Below are 18771 nucleotides of genomic sequence, written 5' to 3' on the forward strand. Positions count from 1 at the left end.
TTGTGCCCATGATGTTGTTGAGAGCAGCCTCTCGCGTCAACTGTCTGCTCATATATCAAAATTTATCTCATATTTCAATATAAATATTTCAACATTTTACTCTTATCTCAAATTGCTCGTATGTCCGGGCAGTCGTTTGTCGAGGTATCACTGTACGAGCATACGATGCAGCCGGTAGGAGATCATTTTCAAGCTGCGCAGTGATCTGATGAGAGGGAGGGGCTTATTTTAATTTGGATTCAGGAAAAACAGTTAGCGGAATCTGCGAGGACCTGAAATTAAAGTATGGAGCTGAGAAAGGGGATACTTCGACGCCAGCCAAAACCTTAAAAGCGAGTCGTGGCAGGGACAATAACTTTGAAAAACGAACTGGGGATACACTCGGTTAAGGCACGGACATTAACACCTTTGCCACGGTTACAGCACAACAAGGTTCCATCCATTTTTAAGTGTGTGTATAGTCATCGAAGTTCATTTAAGTAAAATTAAAGTTAGTTGTGTCACAAAAGTGTAGCAAACCAAACATCACAACACGCATCGATGTCGTATCTCAAGGCATTACTGTATGACTTAATACAGTAGCCAATTAGTTCAAATGGAGGGAAATTCCCTTAAAATGACATTGGTCAAGGATAGATTTGATGGCGATGTTCATATAATAAATACAAAAATCACACAAATTGAATGGTCATGTAAATGTTATGCGGAAACACATGATGGATCTAGGAAAAATGAGTTGATGATTTTCGTTATAGAAATGATCAAATATAGTATAGTAGTATAAAAGCATTGAATTAAAATCTATGTAATTTAGATTTTAAATGGACTAAAATAAATACATATAATAAAATATTTCTAAATTCATAGTATTGTTCTTTGCATCATTAATTTAATACCCAGTTGCTGACATGTCCTAGTGAAAAGGCAGAAAATTCAAAAATATCCAATTAGTGGTGCAAATGATGAAAACTAGATTGAAACAATAGTAACATGAGACGACAATATTATTTTCATTTTTAAATTACAAATTGATTAGAATATATAATAGAAATAGGACATTATTTCGATTATGAGCTTTGATATGAACTAGACAAAATATAATGCAATGCCATTTAAAAAATGTGAAAGTACTCAAAAATAAGAAAAATGAGAAAGACAAAAATATGACATCATCATGTAGGGGGCACCAAGTCCTACCTCTTCAATCTCCTTGTGTAGAAAGGCATGATGGGAAGGGGGTGAGGGGGTGGGGGACAAGCAATTTTAAAAATTCAAATCTGAGGACTTTTTAAATAATTAGTTTTCATTTATTGGTCACAATGAAAAAAATGTGACAATACTATATTCACCATAATGTATTTTTCGGACTAAAATTCACTTGTGAGCATTGATAGCGCACGACAAAAATATATTTAAAAAAAAGGTGTGAGTGTCATCAAGATTCAGACACAGGTTTTTTACTTTCAGGATCAAATTTCATTTTCTGTGCTAATAATTTCTTCAGTTACTCTTAACAGTTGTTTAATGACTTGCTAATTATGTTATTTAGTTTGTTATGTGATCATTTTGTTATGACACCGTCCATGACTGTGTATGACATTTGAATAATAATAATTATTATTATTCATATCTATTTGCATAGTTTAATCTGACCCTGCACTGACTGATAAACAATGACTCAACTAATAAATAAAAACACCAAATTTAAATAAAATGTCATTAAAAATATTAGGATTTTGTGCAATATGACTAGAAATGTAAATTGATTGAAAAAGAAATACAAAGCCAAATAAGAATATTATAACTATTGAGTGGGATTGAGTTTAGGAATATTACTACGGAGCGTTTTTTTTAATTAAAATTACATTCATTTGAAATACAATCAATGGCAAACAATAGAAAATAATGATGAATTAAAAAAAAATCCCCCAAAACGTGGTTACATGACCCTGTCACAAGTGTCAACATTTATTGCTAGTACAGAAAACTATTTTCGGAGATGAAGGCGTGTTTGTGATGTTTGTGTCTGTGTGTGTGTATATGTTTACGTGTTTGCGTGGACATGCGGAGAAAATAAAGGCTTGTTGTAACTCTACTGACAAACATTGACTTTTGACAGAAACCCCATCAAAGACCCCCCACCCCCAGCTTTCTCCACTAACAGCTGACCCCCGACAGTGCCTGTGTATGCGCGTGTTTCCTGACAGACGGCTCGCAGGGTGAATTTGTGCGCTGACGGGCTAATAAAAGTCTTTTTTTCATCTCCGCTTGGTAAAATTCCTCAGCCGCAAAAACTAAAACTTTTCACTTGAGTGAGTAGCGAAGGTGCATTTCCTTTAATTTTGCTGACTTTTCCTTTTGTTGACGTTTCCCCCTTTTTTTTTTAAACCCAGCTTTGTTTTCTTTATACCCCAGAAAAGTTGCCTATTCTTTGCTATCACGCCATTAGTGAGACAAGCTTTGATTGGCGCAATGATGGGTTACGTACCTCTTTGATGACGTCTTTGGCCTGCTGCGCTTTGTCGGATCTGTTTGAAAGCTGTAGTTTAACTTCGGCCTCTCGCTTCTTATTGAGCAGGAGTTGAGTGTCTTGCCACTTCTGCCAGGACTTGACGCGTTGCTCAAACACGCCCTGCGCACGCGTATGTCACGTTAGAGAAGTCGTCCGTCCGAGAGGCCACGCGACCGCGCGCCGATGACAAACCTTGATGGCAGCGAGCAGGCGCACGTAATCACCGAGCAGCTCGGACAGGAAGAAGAAGTCGGCGTTGGCCTGCTGCTGGTACTGCTGCTCTACCTTCTCCTCCACCTCGGCCAACTGGGACAAAGCGCGGGAAAGTGCCGTGTGGTCTTCGCTGTTGCCTAACATGGCCGCCGACTTGGCAAACTGTGCTCCGTACAAAGACAACTCTGCACGGACACAGAAATGAGCATATTTTAGATGTAAAATTACATTTGCGTTCATTCAAATCAAGGACCTTTGATTGCTTTAACCCTTTGACTGCCTAAAGCACATTTTTTTTGCAAAAATTAAAACAGCCAATAAATACACAGGATGCCACAAAACGTTATGAAGTTAGCACCTTGCTCCTCACACGGCGTAGAAACAAAAAATAATGTTTAAAGTCTGTTAGCCACTGGCTTGAAAAAATAATCTGCAAAACAGCTGTTCATATGTAGTGTATTTTCTCGCATATTAGCCACCTCCACGTATAAGCCACACTCCTAAAATGGTTGAATTTGACAATTTCTCTCATATCAGCTGCCCCCGGATTCAGAATTTTTACCTCCATATTCATGGTTTTAACAGAGAGTAGAAATGTGTTACTTTGAGGGGAAAATCTAAAGGAAAATCATCGCACGTGGTATTTCTGAGACACTGTATAAATCGAGTCAAGTTTGCTGGATGGCACGTTCCGAGTGGGTGCTGCCTGCATGTTGACAAATTAAAAAAGGAAGTCACGTGAGCAATACCACCAGGAAGTGTGTCCGTAACAATCTAATTTTTCTTTCTTGAATTTAATACATTGACGTCAAAATACATTTTGGTAAGCGTTTTATCCGTTTGTTTTTTCGTCTGTCAGGCCTCAGACCAGACTGGTGGCTGGTTGTGCCGGTCACCCTATCACAGGCCCAGCCCCTAATGAATGGAGTGATGCCAGGTGCAAACCATCAGCCAAGAAACAGTATTTAAGGCCACCAGGAACCTGACCATGCTGCTGGATAGTCTTATCAGTTCACTCTTAGGTACCCTCTCGCGGTTTCCCCTTGCTTGCTTTGTTGATCAACGACCTCTTGTTTTGCTCACAGGAATCCGAACACACTTAGCCCCACGACCAAGGATAACGGACCAAGGATCACCGGACCAAGGATCAGCGGACTAAGGATCAGCGGACCAAGGATCAACGGTCCAAGAATCAACGGACCAAGGATCAACGGACAACGGTAAGCGAGAAAATTTGGTCAACGGATGAACATTTTACTGGACTTTCAGCTTTTAAACTCAAAAGCTCTCATTTCCTTTCAAGAAATAATACTAAATAAAAAAAATGAATTATCTCAGAAACCTAATATTGGCATGTTTGGATGATAAATAATCTCCAGATCAGCAAATTATACAAAAGAAGGAACTAAACCCGTCATGCAATTTTTCAAAAGCTTAAATGACACACCATTGGGCAGCCAAAAGGGTTAACACGATATCATCCACATTTAATAAACATTTATTAAGTTCACCAGTCAACTAAAGCAAAAACAAACAATACATAATAAGGGACATTTTTCACTTTTGTCTATCATGTTTGGATTTTGGCATGGCTATTTTTGTCCATGCTTAGGCTAATTTGCAGTTGTTGTTTTTTTGGTGTTTGTAAACTATTTTGAATTTGCGTTTGTTTTTTTCCCTTTTTGCAAAGGATTTGAAATTTGTATTTCTGTTCTTCCGACATGAACTCATCAATTTTGATTTGCCCTCTGCTGTAGTCTGATTTTTTCGGATAAAGCATCATTGTCAGTCTATTTAACACACTGTTCATTTATACATTTAAAAAAACTAAAATACATCCATACCTTTCCTATGACACACAAGAGAATCAATGCTGGTGTGAAGTTTCCTCAGTTGCAAGTCGAGATTCTCAAAATGTTGTTGCTTCTCCTCAAACCACTGACACACACACATAAAAAAACAAAGTCTGGGTAACAAGTTCTCCCTTTGTTCCGACACTCGTGGCAACTCACGGTGTCCGACTCGTTCATCTTGATGGTCATCTTGTTGACGGCATCGGCCGCCTTGTTGACCATCCTTAGGATGCCGGCGCCACTCATGGCCTGCGTATTGATAGCGCGCGGCAACTGGAAAACACGCGCCAAGACACTTTGGCTCATCAAAGAAGCCTCTTTCCACATGTTAAACATGCCAAAGTTAAAGGTGAAATGGAATAATGGCCAGAACTAGCATCGAATGCACACCAAATAGGTATATATTGTAGGGACAATAACACAAACATAAAATGGGGAAAATAAGGTTAAGCAACAATTACAGTTATACCTCGACATACGAGCAATTTGAGATGCAAGTAACATTTTGAGCAAATATTAACTTACGATACGAGACAAATTTTGAGGCTGCTTTTGAGAACAATATAGGCACTGTCGCAACTCCCTCGTGTAATGTCTCTAAGAGAACTGGGCGGAGTGTTGCATATTTTCCGCGCCCCCTTCCCCCCGCTAGTCAGTGGAGAATGGTGGAGTATACTAATTCTTGTTGGCAAGTGTTCGTGTGTTATCCTATTGCGAGGACATTTGTGTGCATCATTTTGGAAATATTTTGAAGGGATTACAAAAGCGAACAATCGATAGGTTGCATGTGTAAGTCAGGCTGGAGGCGGGGCAAATAGTGGTTCGCGCGTCCGCCCCACAGCTCTCAGGTCCTGGGTTCAAATCCAGGTCGTTCCACGTGTTAAATTTGCATATTCTCCCTGGGCCTGTGTGGGTGTTCTCTGAGTACTCCGTTTCCCTCCCACATTCCAAAAAGATGCATTGTAGGCTGATTGGACACTCTAAAATTGTCCCGAGGTATGGGTCTGAGTGTGCATAGCTGTCCGTCTCCTTGTGCCCTGCGATCAGCTGGCCACCGATATAGGGTGTCTCCCACCCCGTGCCCAAAGACAGCAGGGATAGGCTCCAGCAGTGCGAGTGATAAAGTGGATGAAGCGGGACAGAAAATGAATGAAGAAATATCTAGGAATAAAATATCTTCATGAATTCCATTAGAGCATGCACAAATCTAACTTAAATTTTACCTTATTTTACACATCTGTCTTTCTCACATCTCATTCTCGTTAATATGACTTTTCTGCTGAACGTGTCACTTGAGAGTCAAGTTTCCATTTATATGCAATATTTTTCTATGATTTTGCTTTGATTTATCTAATAAGGAAAAGCACATATTAATGAAAATATTTATATTCATGTTAATGAACATATGTAAGATTGTAGCCGAGGGCCAAGTTCTATTACTAGTCCACTGTGTAGGTTGAAGACAAAAGATCACACATACTAGACACACACACAACCACACACACAGCAGATTTAGACAGTTCTCACCCAATTTCACCGCTTGTTCTTCTATTTGGACAGTAAAGTAAAAAAGAATGTATTAAGAAATATTAAAATGTAATTTAAAAAAAAATACATAGGGGCTGTAAAACATGAAAACATAAGAGTGGACAGAGCTACTGCCACTGGTTGCCGCGTGAACGGCACCATCATGGGGAAAGGGGAAAAAGAAAAGAAAAAAGTTTGGATTTTATTTTGAGCGCTCCATAGGATTGCTGCTGTACGGAGAAGACGAGTGTTGTGCGCAATTGCACATGCGTGCAGCTTAGAGGGAACATTGATCCTTACCCTCTTGCTACTGTGACAATGAAATTTATCCAATCTGATCCAATCTTTCTCCCCTCTGCAAAATCTGTCTAATTTTAGTACTATTAAACATCACAACCACTAGTTATTTGTCACTCTGTGAATAGATGGCGAATTACAACAAATAAATAATTTTCCAATCCAATATCCTGTTTTTGGTGTTTTTACAGAGGGTTGGAACAAATTTGTTTTTAAGTTCATTTCTATGGGAGACGTTCATTTGAGGTACAAGTAAATCTACATTCGAGCTCAGTCCCAAAACGTATTAAGCTCATATCTAAAGGTACCACTGTAGATAGCATTTCAATGGCCACTAGCAGGCAGTGTCTCCCTTTAAGAGTATTAAATACCGTATTTTCTCACAAACTGACTGCCTCCGCCGCACCCTTAAAATTGCCATCGAATTTTACTATTTCTCTCGTATAAGCCGCCCCCTGATTCAGTTTTCACCCCCATAGACAGGGAGTACAAATGTGTTACACTGAAGGGAAACTCTTAAGAAAAATCATCGCACGTGGTATTCTTGATTAACTGTATGAATCCAAAGGATCTTCTGGTGGAAAGGGAGACCAGTACAACCAGGAAGTGTGTCCATAGCAGTCCAGTGTTCACCAAGTCTCTGGGTGCAATAATTGCATGGGATGCACATTACACGGGTATCAAGGCTAATATATTAATGACCGACCGCAAGATCTTCGATCAGCCTTAACAACTATTGGGATGTGCTGACATGGTAAACACTACGAACATATGTATCAAACCTACTTGCGTCTGGCCAGTCAGAACACGTTTAACTACGGTAAGATGGTGGCGCCCTAAGCGAGCAAAGGCAGGCACAAGTGAGTTTAATCCTGTTTTATGCAAGATACGTTTTTTTTCTTGAATTTCATTCATAGACGTCACAATAATTTGTCTAGTGTTTTATCTGTTTATCTTTTCTCTATTTAGAAATAAATGACCGTATCGGCCACATTGTCTTGCATTATGGTGTTTCATCTTTGTCACCTTGCAGTTTTGTGCATGTCAAGTCTAATTTGTGCACATATAAGCTGTGCCCTTGATTCATTCAACATGTAATATAATAATGATAAACCTAACAACGGCTTACATGCAAGAAACTATGGTAACAGTAGAGAGGGGTCCCAAAAGCCTAAATAATTTTAAATAGACACCATAAAAACATTGTGCCAACAACTCATTTACAGCAGGTCTATGACGGCAGAAAAGCACAAGCACAGTAGCTATTATTTATTGTTATTATTATAATGTTTTCATTACAAGTATGAGGGCGATATTGAAAAGGCTGCACTCATGTTGGTGAAAACGCAGTTTAAGCCACTTTGTAAGAGCCCAAAAGCTCAGAAAAGATCAAGAAAACACATTTATGTAATGGCTCAACTTGGAGCACCCCGTGCGGGTGGAATACGAACAAGGGTAGCAAATTGGGCCAATTTCCCACCGAAGTGAGTGGGTTATATTTATGCAGTGATTGGTTTGGAGTCTGTGATCTGGCATCCCTGAAGTGCAGCGTGCCATTGTTCAGTATGTTCTGCATACTTGAGCATCGCAGTACTGTTTGTGCGTGAGGCTCATTCTTAAACTCTTCTTCAATCTCTCCTGATTTCATAGGATAAGTTGTCTTTTTTGTGTCCCTCTCTATGTGGACACCAGGGCTTTTGTTGTTGTTTTGATTAGCAAAAACTCTGTGAAGGGTTAAAGACTAGGATTATTCTTGAATATAAAGATCACCACTTAGATGCGAGTCTTCAGTAAATGTTTCTGCTGAAGGCAATTGTCGATGAATGCTTCTTACGTCACGCAACGGAGACAAACGATGCAATTATCTCGCTGCCTCTGTATCTGTCTGAAAGCAAAAGCCTACCATGACTCCTGCCGCTAACGCGATGGCATCAAAGCGCCCCCTGGTGGGGAGGTCGTGGTGCTCATTCGTGACAACACCAACTTGTGACATTTTTGGTTCCCCTCCGTTTAATTAGCCGCCGTGGTCATCTTGTTTTCGACGCAATCACTTTGTCGACGCCTCCCCTTTTTACCTCCCGTCCTTCTGTCGCCCCCCCAAAGTGATTGTTCGCATTCCAGATTAAATTCTAGCGGCAGGGTAAGAAAGCTCATTTTTCTTCATTTCGGAAAAGTTTACTTTCGCATGCGGTGGTCCTCCCCCAGAAAGCCATTTAAGTGGAGGCGGGGTCTCGGGGGTACTCTTTGATGGAAGCTAAATGAAGGGCTGCGTTGGGAACCATGTGGGTGAGGTGGGGGGGGGGGGGGGTCATCTAAAGCCCCTCCTGGTTGTATTCCATTAAGTGGGCCGGACGGGATGCCGCGCTCAGTCAAGCGTCCCACAATTCATCTGTTAAGTTGCTGACAGGCCGCCATTTCTTTTATAGGCCACACCTCTCCCTCGCACGGCAGCGACGGGTCCCAGTAGGGATGAAATGCTTGGGGCAGTCTCAATGTGCGAGATGAGTGCGTTTACCTCAGAAGTCTCCAGGAAATGGACGAGGTCGGGATCCTTGAGAAGGATGGGATGCTTTACTGTACGCGTCAGGAACCTGTGCCACAACATCAAAGGCGTTTTCCACAAGGGTCATGATCGGAACATGGCACATCAAAGACACTGACTCACATTTTGAACCATTTTCACAACTAAGTTCATATAAAGAGGAAGACATTTTTATGTGTATCCCAGTGACGAAAAAAAAGTTATTTAACAAATTGAAGCAGCATATCATTTCATTTTTTATGGGTAAAAGTAAGGAAAAACATTTAATCGTATATGCGCATAGGCCATCCCAACTATCAGTGGTCTAAGAAACCGGAGCGAGATTGTACCATCATTTTGATTTATTGATCGTATCATCTAAAATGTTTTTAACTAAATCGAAGGTATGGCTTATATGCGCAAATTAGATTTGAGATGCACAAAACTGCAAGGTGGCGCCATAACATAAGACAATGCGGCCGATACCGTCATTTATTTCAGATAAATTGTAAAATTCAACGTCCTTTGGCCATTTTAAGCTTGCGGCTTATACTCGGGGCGGCTTATATGTGAAAAAGTATGTTACATCACTAACAGGAAGTTACATACAAAGTCTACCCACTGCCGAAGGTAATCGTCATTTTAATAATACAATATTTGCAAACACTAAACCAGCTAAGAGTCACATCAAAAAAAAAAGAAAATGTGCCAAAAAAAGTGGCGTTATAAAATTAAAAGTTAAAATAAAACAAAAGAAACTTGTATTCACAAATTTGGGTGTGGGAAAAAAAAGATACTATGTATTAAGGAGTTTAGTTTAATTTTTCTGTTTATTTGTTTGGTTTTTGCATTTTTAGTGATGTTTTTCTTGTTGATAATATTTCAAGTCGTAGCCAAAGGCTTGTTTGAAGTGAGGAAATATGGTAGCTTTTTTGCACTTTTGGTAGATGACATGGTTAATTCACACGTAGTTTAAATTGGCTACTGACTACTAAACTCCGACAACCTGGAAGTACACAGAACTGATCTCGTAATTGGCTTATTAATGGTGGGTAAGACATCGTCATAAACATAATTAAGACAACATCTACCTGGCCGACACCTTTGGAAAAAGAACATTGAAAATCAGTCGGAATATTTCCAAAAGACACGTTTTGTTTCTATAGAAATATGACAGCAATGTAAAGCTTGCCATTTCATAATTTGAGTGTAATTCTTACACAAGGGACTTACAAATTAGTTTGTCAATAGTAGCTGTCCAATTCCAAACCCTTTAAATTGTTTTTATTTATGCACTTCCATACTTATGTTGTTGACATTTTTTTGTTTTATAATTTGTTTATTTATTATTTGTTTATTAATTAGTTATTATTAATTAATTATTTATTTGTTTGTTGTTGTTATTTGTGCACCAAGTGGTGACACTTTTAATCTTATTGGTGGTACCTCGACATACGAATGCCCTGACATACGAGCAATTTGAGATACCAGCAACATTGAGTATATATTCATCTTGAGATACGAGACAAGTTTTGATATATGAGAATGTAGCGGACACGAGAACATCATGGGCACTGGATTTCTGGTCGCAACTCCCCCGTGTGATATCTCTGGGCAGAGCGTTGCATTTTTTCAGTGTTTTTTTCCCCCCGTTAGTCAGCGCGAATGGCGGAGCGTTTATACTACTCTTCGTTGGCAAGCGGTCCTGCGTTATCCTATTGTGAGGACATTTGTGAGCATCATTTTGAGAACACTTTGAAGGGAATACAAAAGCAAAATACCCTTGATAGGTTCCATCAGAAAGTCAGGTTGGAGGCAGGGCAAATAAAGCCAAGAGAAGAACGGTATCAAAATTTAAAACAAAATCAGAATTCAGTTTCTTTTTTTGAGTGTCTGCATCATAATCCAAGTTCATTTAAATTTGTTTATGTTATATTACCAGCGCGTTGTCGTGCATAAATTCCCCCCTTGACTCCCTCTCTCTCTGTCCGTCTCTCTCCCCTCAGCGAAATCCGTCTAATTTTAGTACTACTAAAAACATTTTTACTACTAAACTACTAGTTATTTGTTACTTTGTTAATAGATGGTGAATTAGAACAGATTAACTTGTTTTTTTAGTACATTCCTATATTAAACGTTAATTTGAGTTACGAGTAAATCGACATACGAGCTCAGTCCCGGAACAAATGAAGCTCGTATCTTGAAGTACCACTGTACTTTTGTAATGGCAATTAAAGCCTTTGACTCAATGACATGGAAAAGCTACAACCAGGTGACTCGTGTTCAGATCAACGTACCTCTCTAAGGCCGACCTTCTTTTCTCCACAAACTCGTTAGACGATTGGTCCTCCATCCCGACCTTCACTTTGGTCATACCTACACACAACAAATGAAACAAAGTATACATTAATGTCTCAGTGGGGTCAGTTAACCATCTCCCCGAGAGGAGGGTTTGGATTTCGGGATGCGTGCCCTTGTCGATTGGTCCCCGGGCTGTCATAGCAACGTACCCACAATGCTCTTCTCTGGCGCAGGGGGCACCACGTAGCCCACGTGCATGTACTTGGACGCCAGTTTCCCGTGAAGGCCCAGGAAGTCGCTGAAGCGGCGCCTGACTGAGAACTCTGGCAATCTGAATAACGGTGAAGGTGGCGACACCTTGGTGTTAACCTTGTAAGCCATATAGGCGTTAATCCCATCGCCTGGAAACATGGAACCGTGGTCACGTGGCGTGAAACGGCAGACACTTGACGTTGAGAGAAAAGACGCACTCACCAACTTTCTCGGGGTCTGACACAGAAATGACAATGTCCAACATCTCATCTTCCATCTGCACGCACGACAGCAACACAAAATGCATTTAAAAAATCCACTGCCTTATTGTGTCTTTACAATGTTTTTCAGATTCGATACTTTTTATGGATCAACACTGAAAACATTACACTGTCAATTAGTCACTTTATACCTTAGACAACTAAATAAATGTATTTTATATTCAAAATAACTCAAAACACAGGACTGAATGTGTGAAAAGCTGCCAACAGGTGTGTACACTTCAAGCGAAAATCTCAAAATTGGGCCCAAAATGACAATATTTTGTGTGGCCGCCATTATTTTACAGCACCGCGTTAACCCTAAAGTCACGGTGACATCGCGTAACTGACTGAAGATCATGTGCTCTCCCACCTTTTGTTTGAAGATGCGTCACAGATGCTCAATAGGGTTTAGGTCTGGGGTTGTTTGGCCTGTCGTGGTCGTCTTAGGTGTGTTTTGGTGCATTATCATGTTGCACTATTGGTTCATTTATCGCGGGATCATCAGACCAAAGGACATGATTCCAGTAATCTACAGTGGTACATCTACATAGGTGCTTAATTCGTTCCAACTGAGCTCGTATGTCAATCTTCTCTTAACTCAAACGAACGTTTTGCATTGAAATGAACTAAAAACTAATTTATTCATTGCAACCCTCTGAAAAAAAACAAAACAGGATATTGAATTGGATTTTTTTGAAATTTCTTTTAATTTGCCATCTATTAACAAAGTAACACATAACTAATGGTTTAATAGTAATATTATTTGTTTAATAGAACTAAAAGTAGACAGATTTCGCGGGGGTACAGAGAGGGACATGGGGGGGGGGGGGGGGGACTTTCCACGGCAACTCACTCGTAACAGAACAAACTAATTTAAATTAACTTGGATTAATATATACAGACACACTCAAAAATAAGTTTAATGTAACTTTACACAAAACTGAATTGTAATTTTGTTTTACATTTTAATGCCTTCTGGCCGGGTTAGCTTTTTCCCACACCTTTAGCGTCACAGTTGCTATCGATGGGCTGTTTGCTGTTGTATTCCCTTCAAAATATTCCAAAATTGATGCACACAAATGTCCTCACAATAGGATAATGCACGGCCACTTGCCAACGAGAAGTAATCTACTACGATCGCTCCATTAACGGGAGGCAAGAGGCTAAGGAAGGGGGAAAAAAACAGTAAAAATGCAACGCTCCGCTCAGTGCTCGCAGAGACGTTACGAAGAGGTATAGTTGCGACCAGAGATATTACACAAGGAGTTGTGGGGGAGAGAGCCAGTGCCCCTGATGGTCTTATGAGCAGCCAACGAGATGTAATATACTATACTGCTCTTATTAGCGATCACTCCGTCCGGCATTCGAGCTGAGTGACGGAAAGAAAAAACACTGAAAAAAATGCAACACTCATAGGTATCTGTTATACACGAAAGAAATGCGGCAAAAAAGACAGTGCGCTACAACGATAAACAGTCTCTCATGTTTTGGCCACCTGGCTTTCTCGCTTCTCGAAATTTTGAGATATTCACTGTTTACTCACTTTTGTTGGCAGTAGTCATTGCTATGATTTGAATATTTTGTGAAAATACAACACATTTATGTTGTTATCCAAGTTGCTTTATATTGAATCAAAGTGTAATTTCTCCAGTATTTTTCCGAGAAGATGGAATACAAAAAGTAGAGAAACTCACTTTTGTGAGATATTGTATATCTGCATTTATTTGTAGGTGTTTACCTCATCGAAGGAGGAGTGTGTAAACATGTCGTCATGAGGGTGTCCTATGCGTGGCGTGATAATGGAGATAGGTGGTGTGATGGGGGTGATGACAGGCGACGGGCCGTCCGACAGCAGTACGCCTCTTTCCGGACTGTCCAGTGACACTTCCTCTGTGGCTTCTTATACACAAAAAGCATGCAGCAAGTACCAAAGTTCAAAATGGGATGTTTACTTTTATGGATTTTATTTTTCTTGTTGCCGTTCAAAATCTGTGGGCCTTTATATATACAGTCAGTTCAATAGGTATTATCCAGCATGATAACGGCCCAAAGCAAAACCAAGGAGTGGCTCCTGAACAAGGATGTCAAAATTATGGCCAGTGTCCAGACCTAAACCCAGTAGAAATTACATGAAAGGATCTCAAACGCAGAAATCTGCCTGATCTAGAAGATCTGTGAGGAAGAGTGGGCCATAATCCTTCCTGCAGTGTGTGCAAACCTGGTGAAAAACTACAGGAAAAGTTTGACCTATACAATTGCAAACAAAGACCACTTTAACTAATATTAATCAATTAATTTGAAAGACAACGATAATTTCTAAGTGAGAACTTGTAATGTTCAAATACTTGCCAAATGCACTCATATAGCCACTTTTGTCGGACAAAATATGATGACGGAATTGAGGGTACGGCTTATTTGCGCATAAAAAGTCGACGTGCGTGAAACTGCAAGTTGACAACACCATAACGTCATGATGTCATAACGCAAGACAATTCTGCCGCTCCTGTCATACATTTCCAAATAGGGAAAACGGACAGATTAAACGCTAAACGAAATTAATTTTGTCATCTATGAATGAAATTCAAGAAAAAAACTCAATTGCTTGCTCGGGACGCAGCCATTTTACCTAGGGCGAGAGCCGCCATCTTACCTATGGCTCTGCTATCTTACCAAGGGCGCCATTGTCTAAACCTATTTAATGTTCACTGACTGGCCAAACACAAGCAGCCTTGATTTTGAAATAAAATAAATTCCACTTGGATTTTTTTGTTTTATTTCTTGTTGGAAAGTGAAAACTATTATTTCTTTATTTAAATTGAATAATTTGATAATTTGCATTTACAAAGACAGGCATATTAATTATGATATTGACACCAATTGTGTGTTTTTGATTCATACAGTATCTCAGAAATACCACGTGTGATGGTTTTTCTTAAGATTTTCCCTTCAACGTATCACATTTGTACTCCTAATAAAATCATGCATATGGTAGTGGAAAATGTGAATCAGTGGGCGGCTTATATGAGAAAAATTGCAAAATTCAAACATTTTGAATAATAGCCCTACTTCGTTTTAAGGTCCCCAATACTATCAACTAAAACCTTTAAAAAATTATCTCAATGCACCAATTCATACAAATATTAAGCCATTAATATCAAGTGAGCGAGTCTGTAGATAAGAGGCAAACATTTGGCAAAACTTAGGAACACATGCATGTAAAGACAACTTAAAATGATAAATTCATTAAAAGTTATCGTTCTTGGGGCCCATTTAAAAAATAACGAATAAAGTTGCTGTACGCACAACCGAAAAATTAAAAAACACCGCATTAGAAGCCCATGAGGAAAAACGGGCTAGAAAAAACCATAGAAAAGCAGCACCCTCTCAGCCAATGGTAGGCCAGTGGGTTGTTGGAACGAAGCCAATTGGAGGCCAGCGAGATTACAGCCAATGGAATATACAGAGCAAGAGTGCACGATAGAGATTACTTTAAGCGATTTACAATTTCAACAACAATTTCGTAAGTAGAGCAGTACTTTTTATCTAAATTCTCTAATTTGTTCCACGGTCCTTGCACAACTACCAACTAAACTCTTTAAAATTGGTCAGCATGTCCCAGGTTTGTAAGAAAGATGTGAGAAACACAGAAAATTATCTTTAAAAAAAATATATATATATATATTTTATTTTAAGTATATATACAAAATCCACCGTTGACAATGGGTTTAAGAAAATGGACGGTTGGTGTGAGAAAGCCAACGACAGCGGAGTGAGCTTCTGAAGCGAGATTCAATGCATCCGTGATAATATTTTCAAAATAAATAACGGTTAAGGAATGCATGTACTTTTTGGGGGTTTCTGTAACTTGGATATGTCTTATTTCGAGGCACTCATTTGCATATCAAAACATTTCGTAACCTGGAAATTTCTTACTAAAAAGCATTCGTAAGTCCAAGTATGAATGTGTCTCATTTTGAGGAGAATATTGAGCGAATATTATTAACACTTAAGTTTACCTGCAAACAAATCATCAGGGTCATCGTCATAATCCATTTTGGGCCCGTTGGATTTTCCGCCGTTGGGATGCATTTCCTGAGGTGTGAAAGAAGGTGAAACAGAGTAAACATTTCACAAAAGCAGCTTAAAGCAATAACATTCACTCTTGAAATGATGCAAAATTAATCGAGTGGAATGGTGAAAAAGTAAAATCCAAGATTCATTGACATTTGAAAGCCAAACAAAATGCTGCAACTTTTTAAATCTAGATTATGAAGGGATGGAGCCTTAATAGCCCTTTTATAAAATATGACAAATATTTCTGAAGAAGAACCTCAGTTAACTTCATAATTAGCTTAGTGGTGGGCGGGGTATCTGTTGTAAGCACAGAATCCAAACAATAACTTGTTGAGGCTGATAATTGACCTAAAATGGGAAGACGATAGATCTGAAAATACATTTTCAGGAACAGGTTAAGAAAGAGTGAGATCAATTTAATAGGAAATAGGTTTATTACAGGACTGCAGGATGGAGGAAAATGCTCAAACAGCTGTGAACCGCTCAGTCTGTCGTCCTCGCAATTCTCTCATTGAATGAACAGTGGGTCAGTCTTTATATAGGTAGACGGGTTAATATTTCCAAGACAGCGATGTAGAACACAGTTTATGTATACAAAATTTCGGGCTAATATGGTCAGACATTTGCAGGTTTAAGTTGTATGCAAACACAATATTTTTATAGCTCACACAAAATGCCGCAGGCCTGGTGTCTCAGAATAGGAAAACAAATTAATCAGTGTCAGAGAATAGTAACATCAGGGTCAGATTGGGATATGGTTTGTTGCATGTGTATATGAGTTAGCATTAGCTGGGTTTACACAATCATCTTACGTTTGACTTTGGCATTAATGATACATTTGTTCAAAGCTGAGAAGCAGGGTAAACAGGTTAGGATAACAAGCACGAGAGGAATAACAGTTACAAATGGTACTAGGGCTTTCAAAAGAGTATGTCCATGAGACTGAGAGGAACCAGTCAAGCCATCCTCGTTATGGAACCGGATATCCGGTCACAGCGCTCTGCATGTTCCTCATAGCCTGCAGGGCATCATGGGCCAAGCAGGACGCGCCGGCAGGGATGAAGGCGCCGCACGAGTCTCCCACTACGGCCCACACACCTCCCCGTTGGGTGGCCACAGCGTCAAGAGCAAGGTGGCCCTGGACAATCACCTGGGCCATGGCGGCTACTCTCGGCCTTGCTGCTGCTGCCGGACTGAGGCGCCGACACAGGCCCCTGACCTACAATCAATGGTCTGCAGGCGCAGGGCGTTCCTCGCCGCTCCCACTCAGGGGAACAGAGCCATTAGGATTTTGGAGGAGACTGACCAATGTTTGTGCTTGATGGGGACGTCCAAGCCCCACACTGGATCATGGTCGGGAGCTCCAAAACTCGTTCATCAGCTTTGAAGGTGGTGGCCAGTTTGGTGAAGTTAGTGGTCAAACGTACACGGTGAGAACCTGCCGCCTCCCACCGTAGCTTCTCTTTTTTCCAGTCGTTTATTTTAACCCTTTGTAAGAAGGTTTAGTCTCAATTGAAACACTTTCACCTTTTTTGTATACGGAGACAGTAAAACCTATATAAAAGAGTTCCCTTTGGTTTTATGGCATAGCTTGCTGGGCAATAATCATTCCAATCAATATTGGAGTGGTTGCCGTTTCGTTTTATTACGTCAGAAAGTTTATTTCACCTCTCCTCAAACGTTTCAACTGAGAGAAACTTCCTACAGTGCAAAAGGTGGATCCACATTCCCCTCTCGGCTATTTTCACGTCTGTTGGTTGGCCAGCAACGCTTGGTATGGACGATCCCACTTTAAGGCACCACCTGAGACCACTGTTGGTCCGTTTTCTGTTGAGAAGCAGTCTCCCTCTGCTAACCCATATGCACATATTCAATGCATTTCCTTAAATATTTTTCCTATTTTCTTTCTTTTTCACTTCAATCAAAATTCAATTTCGCAGAGCAGATTATTTGTTCCTCCACGTCAAGTTTGACAATTGGAGCTGCTGCATTTTCATCAAAAAATTTCATTTGACAAAATATTTTTTCCCATAATTTGTCACTACCATCCCTTAAAAAGGGGTTATTGGCGATTTCAGAAATCGATTATAAATTTCCAAATCATTTTCAACCTTGATATCTGAGCAATAATCATTCCCAAAGGAACTAGGTCAACATAATTTTGTTGACATCAATTGTTTGGTGCTTATGCAATCCGTAATATCATTAATTTTCTAATAGTCATTAATATGACCCACACCAAAGCATATTTCAACTGTTCAGGAGAAACCAGGGAAATGGATCCTAATTCAATTATTTTATCTAAACCGGCCAGGTATAATTTGGGTGCCATTGTCACTATAGATCAATGATTCTTTGGAATTCCATATCATGCACTGTCTTTGTTTTAGTTTTTTTCCAATCTCTCTGTCACTCTCTTTCTCTGTCACAATCTCTCTCTGTCTCACCTTCAGCTGCTTTTCCGATACTTTCTTTTCTATGCACTAGCAATAATCTTTTCTTCATGCTAACAAAACTCTTTTCTATTCACTGACCAAAATCTTTTCTATTCACTTATCAAAAATCTTTTCTATTCACTTATCAAAAATCTTTTCCATTCACTTATCAAAAATCTTTCCCATTCACTTATCAAAAATCTTTTCCATTCACTTATCAAAAATCTTTTCCATTCACTTATCAAAAATCTTTTCCATTCATTTATCAAAAATCTTTTCCATTCACTTATCAAAAATCTCTTCCATTCACTTATCAAAAATCTCTTCCATTCACTTATCAAAAATCTTTTCCATTCACTTATCAAAAATCTTTTCCATTCACTTATCAGAAATCTTTTCCATTCACTTATCAAAAATCTTTTCCATTCACTTATCAAAAATCTTTTCCATTCACTTATCAAAAATCTTTTCCATTCACTTATCAAAAATCTTTTCCATTCACTTATCAAAAATCTTTTCCATT

At 39.4% G+C, this 18771-nt stretch overlaps 1 protein-coding gene and 1 long non-coding RNA gene across 2 annotated transcripts in view; one reads left to right on the forward strand and one right to left on the reverse strand.

The window, feature by feature from the left end:
- The window catches only part of snx2 (sorting nexin 2), a 29571-nt gene that overhangs the window by 6433 nt on the left and 4367 nt on the right, over positions 1-18771 (reverse strand). Inside the window, exons 2-11 of the mRNA XM_077741926.1 lie at positions 15756-15831; positions 13478-13638; positions 11699-11753; positions 11434-11625; positions 11221-11299; positions 8918-8993; positions 4738-4851; positions 4570-4663; positions 2705-2910; positions 2489-2632 (exon numbers count right to left, since the gene is read on the reverse strand). Of these exons, the coding sequence (XP_077598052.1) occupies positions 2489-2632; positions 2705-2910; positions 4570-4663; positions 4738-4851; positions 8918-8993; positions 11221-11299; positions 11434-11625; positions 11699-11753; positions 13478-13638; positions 15756-15831 (1197 nt within the window). The remainder of the gene's footprint in view (positions 1-2488; positions 2633-2704; positions 2911-4569; positions 4664-4737; positions 4852-8917; positions 8994-11220; positions 11300-11433; positions 11626-11698; positions 11754-13477; positions 13639-15755; positions 15832-18771) is intronic.
- Positions 3539-9257, forward strand: LOC144213476 (uncharacterized). The gene is made up of 3 exons (XR_013329979.1): positions 3539-3747; positions 3811-3945; positions 8829-9257. It is a non-coding gene; the product is annotated as an uncharacterized LOC144213476 (long non-coding RNA).

This window comes from Stigmatopora nigra, chromosome 20 (assembly GCF_051989575.1).
Source record: "Stigmatopora nigra isolate UIUO_SnigA chromosome 20, RoL_Snig_1.1, whole genome shotgun sequence".
NCBI classification, from domain to species: Eukaryota; Metazoa; Chordata; class Actinopteri; order Syngnathiformes; family Syngnathidae; genus Stigmatopora; species Stigmatopora nigra.